This window comes from Sus scrofa, chromosome 14 (assembly GCF_000003025.6).
Source record: "Sus scrofa isolate TJ Tabasco breed Duroc chromosome 14, Sscrofa11.1, whole genome shotgun sequence".
NCBI lineage: Eukaryota > Metazoa > Chordata > Mammalia > Artiodactyla > Suidae > Sus > Sus scrofa.
Window position 1 is genome coordinate 113,011,853 of NC_010456.5, and position 12,924 is coordinate 113,024,776.

General features: G+C 41.7%; 1 protein-coding gene across 3 annotated transcripts in view; it reads right to left on the bottom strand.

Moving 5' to 3' along the window:
- The window catches only part of C14H10orf76 (chromosome 14 C10orf76 homolog), a 195,711-nt gene that overhangs the window by 134,564 nt on the left and 48,223 nt on the right, over nt 1-12,924 (bottom strand). For all 3 annotated transcript variants that reach the window (XR_002338442.1, XM_021072731.1, XM_021072732.1), the window contains 4 exons: nt 7,257-7,315; nt 5,646-5,711; nt 4,216-4,285; nt 2,930-2,990 (listed from right to left, as the gene is read on the bottom strand). Coding sequence is in view for 2 of the 3 variants with exons in the window: in XM_021072731.1 (XP_020928390.1) it covers nt 2,930-2,990; nt 4,216-4,285; nt 5,646-5,711; nt 7,257-7,315 (256 nt within the window). In the remaining variant the exon portion in view is untranslated. The remainder of the gene's footprint in view (nt 1-2,929; nt 2,991-4,215; nt 4,286-5,645; nt 5,712-7,256; nt 7,316-12,924) is intronic.

The window sequence follows — 12,924 nt, forward strand, 5'->3', positions numbered from 1 at the left end:
TTTTTGAACATGCTGGTCCCCTGCTTGGGGTATCCCTCCCCAACTCCTCCACACAGAAAACTCCTACTCGTGACTCAGGTCAAATGCAGCCTTGTATGATGCCCCAGTGAGCATGAGTCATCCTGAAATCTTTCCGTTGTCACTTATCACAGTAATAGTTAAGAAAGATGGAGATCCCATTGCGGCACAGCAGGTTAAGAATCCAGCACTGTCTCTGCACAGCACAGGTTTGATACCCAGCCCAGCACCATGGGTAAATTGGTGTTACCACACTGTGGCACAGGTCACAGCTGTGGCTTGGATTTGGGCCCTGGCCTAGGAACTTCCATATGCCACAGGCGCAGCCAAAAAAAAAAAAAAAAAAAAAAAACAAAACAGTACAGCCTCTAGGGTCAGAGAGACTTGAGTTTGAATCTTGGTGATGCAACTTATTAGGCTATAGAAGCCAGCCTGCAAGATGTCCCCCAGTGGTCCCTATCTCCAGGTATTCAAATCCTTACAGAGTCCCTTCCCACAATGTGTCAGGCTTGCTTGGTCTGTGTGACCAACAGAAATGGTATGTCATTTGAGATTAGCTTAGGAAAGGTATTATGGCTCCCATCCTTGGCTCTAACTCACCTTCTCTTTGTCTCTTGGATTATTTGCTTTGGAGAACGCCGGCTGTCATGTCAAGCAATGCTATATAGAAAGGTCCATGTGGCAAGGAACTGAGATTCACCAACAACCATGTAACTCAGCTTGGAAGCACTCTCCAGCCCCAGGAGAGCTAACACATTGACTGCAGCCTATGCCCAAACTACCCAGCTAAGCTGCTCCTGGCTTTTGGAACCACAGAAACTGAGATAATAAATGTCTGTTTTAAACCCCTATGCTTTAAAGTAGTTTGCTACACTGCAATAGATAATATACCTGAGAAGAATGGGAACACCCCAGGATTTACCATAAGAAAATTTGGGTTCAAGTCAAGGCAATGGTGCTTACCAAAAGAATAACCCAATCCCCGGAACCTCAGTTTCCTTTCTTAGAAAAATGAGAAAACTGAGACTATAATAATATGCTACAAAATAAACAGCATGTTCTAGAACATAAGATAAGCAAGCTAGAAATAAGTCTGTAGCAAATCAAGTCTGATCCTTGAGGTACTGATATCCAGAGATCCCATCTAAAACAAGCAGAAAACTCATCTGACAAGTGTTATTTAAAAACAGCTTTTCATGGACTTCCTGTCGTGGCGCAATGGTTAACGAATCCGACTAGGAACCATGAGGTTGAAGGTTCGATCCCTGGCCTTGCTCAGTGGGTTAACGATCCGGTCTGTGGCTTGGATCCAGCGTTGCTGTGACTGTGGCGCAGGCCAATGGCTACAGCTCTGATTTGACCCCTAGCCTGGGAACCTCCATATGCCACGGGAGCAGTCCTAGAAAAGGCAAAAAGACAAAAATAAATAAATAAATAGGAGTTCCCGTCGTGGCGCAGTGGTTAACGAATCCGACTAGGAACCATGAGGTTGCAGGTTCGGTCCCTGCCCTTGCTCAGTGGGTTAAAGGATCTGGCGTTGCCGTGAGCTATGGCGTAGGTTGCAGACACGGCTCGGATCCCACGTTGCTGTGGCTCTGGCATAGGCTGGTGGCTACAGCTCCGATTAGACCCCTAGCCTGGGAACCTCCATATGCCGCAGGAGTGGCCCAAGAAATGGCAGAAAGACAAAAAATGAATAAATAAATAAATAAATAAAAACAGCTTTTCATGGTCTTTGAACTGAAATAAAGGATCAGGCTTACTTTAAAAGCCCAAAAGATATGGAAAAATGCAAACAGCAACCTACTTACCTAAAAGTAATCATTATTTCATACCTAGGAAACCAAGAATATGTGGTCTACTAACAGTCTAAAAAGCTAGAGATCTACTCTATTCAGAGTAAAAATCTTTGATACTTCCATAGATCCCTGGCCTATCATTGGAATGAGATACACTAAGCTTGCTGTGCACCAAATTCTCTCACTCAAAAAAGTGGAGGTACTAATTCTGTTTCAGACTGAATTCAGACTTTTTTAAGGAATCAAGATAATACATATATTTGAAACCACACTAATGTGAACAGCTGTTCTTAGGCGTTAACAATAAGAATGCTGAAGTAGCAAAGAGGAGAGAAAAACCTAAAGGCTTAAACTTTATTAAAATATGATGATTTTTTGGCGTTCCCGCTGTGACGCAATGGGATCGACAGAATCTCTGCAGCACCAGGACAGAGGTTCCATCCCCGGCCTGGCACAGTGGGTTAAAGGATCCAGCATTACCACAGCAGGGATCTGATCCCTGGCCCGGGAACTCCACATGCCACAGGGCAGCCAAAAAAGAAAAAACAAACAAAAAAAATGATGATTTTCACTCTCCAATTATACTGGTTGTAAAGAACTGTGACAATCAGATCTCCTCTGGAGGCAGTAATCCCCCAGCCAGGCCACTAAATACATAAGCTGCCGAGCCAGCAGAGTTCTGACCAGGCTGCTAGTACAATGTAGGCTAAGAATGGACCAAAAAGGTCTATCTCTGGCCTTTCCCTACCTTCTAACTACTGCTGTCAACTTTGATGTCACAGCCCAGAGATGACTAAATGGTCTGCTCGTATTCCATATCTCTGGATACAAGAGCCACCTATGATCACTGTTTCAACCCATCAGTCCTGTTCTTCATGCAGTGGGCCTAAAAGTGATAATGAAGATATGTGCGAAATTCAAACCGTGGTTTGCACTTTTTCCCCTTTCTGAAAAAATGTCTAAATCTAGTCCATAAAGTGCTCCCTAACACTTCTCCACACATAAATGTGCTTTTCCTAGAGTCTTCGCATAGATATTTTGTGACTATAAACTTCCCACCATTTGGTTCTACAAAACAGATTTGCACACATTAAATGAACCATGGTACTTACACATAGAGATCCATAGGAAACTCCTTCATCATGTGTGTTACAATAAACTCTACCATCAAGTCTAAATGGGAAAAGGAGAAAAATTAGACCAATAAGAACAAAATTTACTGCTTGCCTTTGATTTAGAAAAAAAACCTCTGTACACCTTGCACTCAGGCTGAATGGATTCCACCAACCACATCTTTATTAACATGTACTTAGATTTATTCTAGATAGGACACTTTTGCAACACTTTTCACCACCTGCCACTTGTAAGGTAACAAGAAAATGAGTGCACTTTCTACTTCCGGAAGGATACCTTGACCTACCAATAAACTCAGATACAAGGGAGATTTCACTGTACAGATATTTCATATCATGGCACTACGGCAAAATGCCAGAGGGAAATCATATTCTGAGAACCAAGTGATGAGGCAAGCAGAGAAAAAAATTATGGATCACGTCCAGGTAACCAGAGATTCAAACTCTAAAGCTATGTCAGTCTATACCATCTCACCATCACACTCCATTTGACAAATATTGACTAAAATGGTCTGTGGAGCTTTGAGTCAATAAGGCTTATTATAAAGCCTTAATTACTATTCCTAAAATCAAGTAAATTTAGGAAGTAGGGCTGAATATCCAAGTGAAATGAGACTGAGTTCAGATCATTCCCCTGAGGAAAATGCAGAATTCTGAGCAGACAAAACACCTAGGATACAGCCCCCTACCTGTCAACTCTGTCAGCCTCATCTCAGCCTATTTTACTCAGAGGAGGTTTAGTATAGCTGAACCTTGAACTTTAAGCCTCTTGGCCAACTGACACATCAATTTGGACCAATAAAGAGAGAGAAGAATTTGAAATCTTTCTCAGATGCAAGATAGTTTACAAACTTACATCATGTATCAAGCTTAGACCTAAGACATCTGTCTCCCTAGAAAGATTTTTTTTTTTTTTTTTTTGGCCACACTCGCAGCATGTTGAAGTCCCTTGATCAGGGACAGAACTCCTGCCACAGTAGTGACCCAAGCTGTTGCATGACAATGCCAGAGGCTTAACCTGCTGAGCCACATAGGAACTCCTAGAAAGGTCGGTCTCTTTGAACAAGAGCACCCTTTAACTGAGTATTACATTCACTGGGGATTGCCCTACCAAACTCAACAAGAAATACGGCTTTTTAGGCCAGGGAAAAAACATAACTAGTAACCTCTTTTCTGAGGAAGCTCATCAACCAGTATCTATTTTTCATCTTAATCATCAAAACCTGTCATTAGTTGAGAAACAGGACAATTTTGATGATACTTACCCAGTACTGCACATACTAAAGGACGGCAGGGAAGGTTCTTATCTGCTGCCTTCTTCCTGTGTCTCATAGGCTTCACACAAAAAAGAAATGAAATTAGTAGACCTCTGAATTAACATCCAATGGCTCACCGTCATGGTTTTTTTCATGTAAATAAAATCACTGCTACAGAGAGGCTACATTTTCTTTCTCTTCCTAGTGGTGGGGGTAGGATGCGACAGGGAGGACATGTAAATGCTTCTCAGTTATCAATGCAGGCATGTGACAAAAACACAATTCTTAATAAGACAACAACCCCAAAGGGCACTGGAGCATATTATAATGGGAGAGCTATAGCTTTTACTTTTTTTTTCTTTTTTCATCTTAGGCCACTCTGCAGCATATGGAGCTCCAGGGCCAGGGATGAGATCCAAGCCGCAGTTGTGACCTAATCCGCAGCTGCGGCAATGCCAGATCCTCAACCCACTGTGCCGGGCGTGGGATGGAACCTGCATCCCAGCACTCCCAAGACGCTGCCTGTTGCGCCACAGTGAGAACTCCAGCTATAGCTTTTATTTTTGACTTTATCTGTACAAGTGACATTACTAACAACAAAAGAGATAGAGCAGTATTTTTCTTTGATAAAATCACTAAGAAAAAGAAGAGGAGGAAGTTCTTGTTGTGGCTCAACAGTTAAGGAACCCAACTAGTATCCATGAGGATGCAGGTTCTATCCCTGGCCTCGCTCAGTGAGTTAAGGATCCAGCGTTGCCATGAGCTGTGGTGTAGAAGGCAGATGAGACTCGGAACCTGCATTGCTGTGGCTATGGTGCAAGCTGGCAGCTGTAGCTCCAATTCGACTGCTAGCTTGGGGGACTTTCATATGCTGAGGATGCAGCCCCAACAAAAAAAAAAAAAAAAAAAAAAAAAAAAAGAAGAAGAAGAAAGAAAACGAAGAGGAGAAGGTGACTGTGCAGAGGCAGCAAAAGCAATTGCAAAAAAAAGAAAGTTTTAAATATCAACCTCAGTGGGTTATTTCTGAACATACCTCAAAGTATTAGGAAATTTCCTGATCTTTCACACTCTATTTCCCCCACATCTCAAAAGAAGAAATCAAAGCAGTATCCATTATCAACCAATCAAGATCATACTACATTTCGAAAACAAAAAGCTTAGGCCCATCACCTTGTTTTTACTGATAAACATTCTAATATCACTGCCACAGGTATATGGTTGTGGATCTTTCCACCCTCTCTTGAGTAAGTAACACCTCCATGACACACATAAAAATTTCAACAACAGGCATAAGTCTTCTGAACACCAATTAAACAAGAGCCCTTTAACACAGATTACCACCCACATTTGTTCTAGTAGGATCAATTTCATCCTCCCCAATCCTGCCAACACACAAAAAAAAATTCTAAGAAAAAACAAGAAGCAAAAGTCACACCTACCATTCTATGTAAGTTTACTCGAAAATTCATGTTGTCATCATGCAAAAATGCATTGGCATACTGATCCTAATAAAAAATAAAAATATAGTGAAAAAGTAAGGAATGAGAGCCATACTTAGGAAACTCAGCTTATAATCCATCTATAATCTAGAGTCTTAAATTCCAAGAATCTGTGGGACTTAACTCCTTTAGAAGATCAGTTAGAGAGCTAACGGGATGAGCCTAAAGTCTTTCTGTCAAGCCCTACTTAAACCATGAGATTTTACATAGGTGTAATTTCCTGGTGTGTCTCTAACTTGCCAAAAATCTCTAAGCAAATTACAAACAATAAAAATTAAGGCACAGGCACTTGAGGCAAATGCCGAGAGGAATCTGTTTCCCTACTCTCTCTTCCTTTCCATCTGCCCAAGGAGCCTGCTCTGTTTGTGACAGCTTGAAGGTTTTCACAGGGACTACAGGATGAATGAGCAGGCTCCACATGAGGATGTACTACTAAGAAAGGTCTGCACTCTGCCGGGAGCGGGTTTGGCACAGCAAGAGAAAACTGCTCACACAGGCAGCATGGCCGTAGACAAAACCATGTCTATCCCTGGCTTTGGTGAAGACTGTTGGAAAAATCAAAAACCTCTCACCACGAATCGGTACATCCCTTGGCCCTTTCCCAACATCTTTTCTAAAGATCTGACATGCCTACAGATTCCAATTACTACAAACTGTTACAATTTGTGAAAAACAACTTCTTTAAAGATTTTCTTAGAAAGATTTTTGAAAAGCAATTAACACCAGGCCCACTGCTAATGAGCAGCTCTTCTCTAACCAGCTACCCCTAACCTGGTGAAAAGTAGGTCATCTCTCCACAAAGAACATAAAAACGAAAAGAACAGAGAGATATCTACTCCAAGTGGACCTCACCTCAAATATTTTTCTTAGGAGAGAAAAGACCACAATAAGGAGTAAGTGAAGGAGGAAATGAAACTACAAATTCATCTCTAAATTGACAAAATTTCTGCCACACCTGTGTTGCTACCATGACCTAGGATGAGTTCAGGACTAATTCATCTCACAAAAGTGACTCCTTACAAAGCCTAAGCACCTCTTCTTTTTGCCCCTTGGGTTCTTGTTCTTCATCAAACTGCAGTCAGCCCACTTTACTCAGTTTCAAATGTCCCTCTCTGTCTTTCTCTCTACCTCTCCCTCCAGAAACCTGAGCTCCTTTTTTCATTTTGCTAAATGCAAGACTCAACATGAACAGTTCAAAGGGGCAAGATTACTTCTTCTAAAGAGGCCTAAGTCTCTATTTCAAACTCTTAAGAACTAGAATCTGCCAGTTCTCAATTACAGCAGTTATCATATCATAATTCATTACTAAGTCATGCAGTAAATACTAACTGAGCCTCTACTATGTGCCATTGAGAACGTATCGGTGAAGAAGACAAAGTACCTGCTATTAGCGCTTAACGTTCTAGTGAAGGAGACAATAAAAAGGGGAAGATTTTCTCATCCAAGCTTTAGGACCCTAAAAGTTAGGAAACAGGAACTGGGGAGAAGGGCAGAGAGAGAGAGAGCACTTTGTAAGAGATGACCTAATACTAGAAGGCTGGTGAGACCTACCTCTGCAATACATGTAAGGATAATCAGACAGAGTTTGCCACTGTGAAGCCGATGCTCATCTGAAAAAGATAAATAAATAAACTCTTCTCTCTAAATCATCCAGACCATGTTTCTGTACAGAACAAAGATATATATCATTAAAAAGAACATTCACACCTCTCCCAACAAAACTCATGAATGACAATGAAGGTTCTACTAGAGTAATCCTTGCTTTCCTTCTAAGCAAAAGAATTCTCCCAGATTTTTTCCTAAATATTCTGGTAGTCTGAAAGACAGCTAACCAGCTTCCGGAAAACCATCCAATTATTACAATGGTTCCTACTACCATGGCCCAAATCAGGACCATCCCTCTGTTTCCATATCAACCCTTTGCTTCTGAATAGTCAGGTCCATTCTCTCTCCCACCCCACCCCATCCACCAGCCAAAAGCAACACTATCTTTACCTACCTACCACAAAATCTAGAAAAGTTTTATAGCTGTTTATAGCTAACTGTCAGTAGAATCACAACGAAATTAACTGGAGATTAGGGTCCAGCTCATGCTTCTCCCTGCATGGTGAACATTACTTATGACCAGGAAAGCTGGGAACTCTTGACAATTTTTCTTCCTGCCAAAGTTATTCACTCTACAAATATTTATTACCTATTATGTGGCAGGCACTGCACTAGGCACTAGAGATATAGCAGACCTAAATAAAGGTCTGCGGTCTCCCAGAACTCACACTCATATTTTTAAAAAAGGAGGCAACCTCGATAACAAGGCTCCAGGCCCACACAAATGACCAAGAAAGAGCTACTTCATCACTGCAAATTATCAGAACCATCAAATTTATTTATTTTCCAGGATCTTTGTGGATGAGGGGGTGAAATGGAGGTAAAAAAGTCACACCAGCATGTCCAAAACTGAAAATTTTGGATAAGAAAAACAACTTATGATGTTTTAAATTAGCTTTGACAAGATCCAGACTAAAGTCCATTCTGGAGAGATCTATTAACACATTGCAGTGCTACAGAAGTTAGGTAATAGTACTCATCTTGACATTAACCTGTCACTTGCTCAGATATGGAATCTATCAACTAAAATCTGACAATTAGAAGGTATAATGAGGGATATGGCCAAAGAATACATTCACCTCTCCTCAAAGATAGGCAGTGCAGAAATTCCCATTGTGGCTCAGTGGGTTAAGAAACCACCTAGTATCCATGAGGATGTGGGTTCTACCCCTGGCCTCGCTCAGTGGGTTAAGGATCTGGCTTTGCCATAAGCTGTGGTGTAGGTCCTGACACAGCTCAGATCCCATATTGCTGTGGCTGTGTCGTAAACTGGCAGCTGCAGCTCCAATTTGATCCCTAGCCTGGGAACTTTCATGTGCCACAGGTATGGCCCTGAAAAGCAGCAACAACAAAAAAAAGGATAGGCAGTGTAAAGAGTAATGATGATGATCCCCTATCTGACATTTCTAGTAGCTTACATCTGAGGCCCTAGACAGCCAGAAGAGACTCTCCTACCCATCCCTGGCCACAGAGTTTCTCTGGCACTATTCTCCCCTTCACCAAAAGCAACTCCTACAGAAAAGCCTACAGCTATCTCCCCACTTAAAAAAAAGAAGAGGAGTTCCCATTGTGGTGCAGCAGAAACAAACCTGACTGGGAACCATGAGGTTGCGGGTTTGATCCCTGGCCTTGCTCAGTGGGTTAAGGATCCGGCCTTGCCATGAGCTGTGGTGTAGGTTGCAGACGCGGTTCAGATCCCATGTTGCTGTGGCTGTGGTGTAGGCCAGCGGCTACAGCTCCGATTCAACCCCTGGCCTGGGAACCTCCATGTGCTGCCGGCGCGGCCCTAAAAAGGCAGAAAAGACAAAAAGAAAAAGAAGAAAAAGAAATTTTTCCTGGAGTTCCCACTTTAGCACAATACGTTGGGAATCCCATTGCAGTGGCTCGGGTCAAGGCAGAGGCACAGTTTGGATCTCTGGCCCAGCGCAGTGAGTTCAAGGATCTGGCATTGTCGCAGCTGTGGCTCAGATTTAATCCCTGTCCTAGGAACTTCCATATGCTACAGGCGCAGCCATGAAATTAAAAATAAAAATTGTTCCTTAATGCAAAAAAGGCAATTTCATTATAAATATTTTTTAATTCATAAAAGCACCAAAAAGGTCAATAAAAATAAAGTTTAGGGCATTCCCACTGTGGCACAGTGGAAATGAATCCAACTAGTAACCATGAGGACTCAGGTTCAATCCCTGGCCTCACTCAGTGGGTTAAGGATCCAGCGTTGCCATGAGCTGTGGTGTACGTTGTAGACATGGCTCTGATATGACATTGCTGTGGCTGTGGCGTAGGCTGGCAGCTACAGTTCTGATTCAATCCCTAGTATGGGACTTCCATATGCTGTGGGCATGGCCCTAAAAAGCCTCCCCCCGCCCCCGCTTGAAGTTCCCATTGTGGCGCAGGGGTTAACAAATCCGACTAGGAATCATGAGGTTGAGGGTTCGATCCCTGGCCTTGCTCAGTGGATTTAGGATCCAGTGTTGCCATGAGCTGTGGTGTAGGTCGCAGACGTGGCTCAGATCCTGCATTGCTGTGGCTCTGGTGTAGGCTGGCGGCTACAGCTCTGATTAGACCCCTAGCCTGGGAACCTCCATATGCCATGGGATCGGCCCTAGAAAAGGAAAAAAAAAAAAAAAAAGACCAAAAAATAAAAAAATAAAAAGCCTCCCCCATCCAAAAAAAGGAAAGTTTAATCAAACCACCCAGACACCACAACTGTTAAAACTTTGGTGAATCAACTATGCCTATGTATGCATAGATACATATTTTTTAATATTTTTGCCTAATGTTTATCTTAAAGGTTGAACAGATACTCCCTTAGGGTAACAATACCCAAGTAGAATAACCTTAGGGAAAAAAGGCTCTGAAGCAGAGCCAAATCAAGGGGATAAGAAACACAAAATTCTGGAGAATAGACAAGAGAAGAATACCTGGGAGGGGACACACAGGTAGCTCCAAGGGCATTAATAATTTCTTTAGTTGAGTGGTAGGTTTACATATATTTATTTTATTACTAACTTTGTAATTTACCCTATTTATTATGCTTATTATAAACTTTATAACCTAATACTCATGTATATTAAAGGAATCTTTTTTTTTAATTTACAAATATAATTGATTTTATTTTACTTTTTCTTTTTTTCCCACTGTACAGCAAGGGGATCAAGTTATCCTTACATGTATACATTACAATTACATTTTTTTCCCCACCCTTTGTTCTGTTGCAACATGAGTATCTAGACAAAGTTCTCAATGCTATTCAGCAGGATCTCCTTGTAAATCTATTCTAAGTTGTGTCTGACAAGCCCAAGTTCCCGATCCCTCCCACTCCCTCCCCCTATTAAAGGAATCTTTTTGTGTGTTTGTGGGATCTGAGTCACATCGGCGACTTACACCACAGCTCATGACACCACCAAATACTTAACCTACTGAGCAGAGCCAGGGCTTGAAGCTACATCCTCATGGATACTACTCAGGTTCATAACCCACTGAGCCACAACTGGAACTCCCAAAAGAATCTTTTATAGCTATCAAATGACAGATATACAATAAAGAAGAAGGAGATAGTATTAAGGGAGATTATTGGAGGGAAAGGAGGAGCAGAGCCAAAAGCAAGTTGCTTCTATTGTCCCTAAAAACAAAAGGAGATATCTATTAGCCAGGTCAGGGTCCTAATCAACAGAAAGAGAAATGGACCAATGAAGCCACATAGGAGCCATTTTTGAAATTAACTCTTCATCATTCCTAACCACATTTAGGCTGCCATACCTTGCCATATTTAGGCTACCTGTCGGCAAAGACCTAACTGAGCCTGAAATGAAAGAGACAACCTGAAACCACCCATACTGCAATTAATCTGCCCTCAAATTTGCCTTCCATGTTATGGATGGCAAAGTGACCAGGACAAAGACGCTTATATAATCAAAGCTAAAAGTGAGTTCCAAGGGCCTCAATTCACTGTGTTATACCAAGCAAAGCTAAAAGTTCATTTTCAGGGTCACATTTATGCAGTTTCTCTTTTTCTGTGGCTGCTGCAATATTTCTAAAGAGAGGAAAAGGTTACCAATTTCCATAAATGAGAAGTGATGGCCTCAGGAGATACCGACCCACAAAAGTCTTGTTATCCTTGCCTGCCAGATCTCACATGCCAAGTCTGAGAGATTCATTATCTCTGTAGCTCCCAGCAGACTGCTCTACATTAGGAACTTGTGACATGGACTACCTGCATCTATCCTATCCCTGAATATAGCTGTCTCTCAAAAGAGCACACTCAGAAGGCAAAATGGAAGAAAAAAACATTTGCCGAGATCTCCAAAAGCTAATGCAGTAGATCTGAGTGTAACAGTTTGGATTCTGCTTGCCCAGGTTTCTTTTAACTCTGTTTATTCTTCATTTCCCATACTTAACTGTTAGCTCGCTATCTCTATCTACCAATGTTTCTTTCTCACTCCAAAAGCCCCAATCCTGGTCTTACTCTCTTATGCAGCTCTTGCCTTTCAGCTCTATTCTGGAATTCCTGAAAACCCTCAGACCAGAAACCAGTCTAGCCTACTTGGCAAATTCAAGCCTTCTAAAGTATACTTTATGCCTAAGAGAATCTCAAACCTCACAAAGCATTCTCTCCTCATGGAAAGTAAAATGCAAACACAATAGTATTTTAGCGTTTTGATTCTACAATGGAACTGGTTTTTTTGTTATGTGGGAATCTGATGCTTATCCACAGACCACAATTTAAGCACTCAAATTTCAAATACTAAGCAGAGAGAAGTTTTGATTCCTAAAACAGGATTTAAAGATTCTTGTAAGGAAGGCTTATAAAGGGAGAATATATACCACTTGTTAGCAATGATTGACTATGGGGAGTTCTCTTATGGCCCAATGGGCTAAGGGTATGGCGTTGTCGCTGCAATAGCTCAGGTCATTGCTGAGGTACAAGTTCAATTCCTGGCCCAAGAACTTCCACATGCCACAGGGGTGCCCTCCCAAAAAAAGAATGATTAACTATGGAGAACTTAATTCCAAAGAACTTTTAATTTTCTAAGCTAATCATTGCTATTTTAACAAGTAAAATTTTAACAAGTAATATTTCAATTACTTTTTTTTTTTTTTTTGCTTTTTTTTTTTTAGGGCTATACCTGTGGCATATGGAGGTTCCCAGGATAGGGGTCAAATTGGAGCTGTAGCTGCCAGCCTATGCCACAGCCACAGCAATGAAGAATCTGAGTCACGTCTTCGACCTACACCACAGCTCACAGCAATGCCAGATCCTTAACCTACTGAGCAAGGCCAGGGATTGAATCTGCGTCCTCATGGATGCTAGTCAGATTCATTAACCGCTAATCCACAATTCGAACTCTGATTTCAATTACTTTTGTAATTAGGGGGAAAAAATTCTTCTAAATAGAAAAAGCCTACTGGATCAACCTGTAGATACAAAATAAATTACTAATAAAAATGTTCATTAAAACATTAGGTGTATGTGGAGTTCCTGTCATGGCTCAGCACTTAGCAAACCCAACTAGGATCCATGAGGATGCAGGTTCGAACACTGACCTCAATCAGTGGGTTAAGGATCCGGCGTCACTGTGAGCTATGGTGTAGGTCAAAGACACGGCTTAGA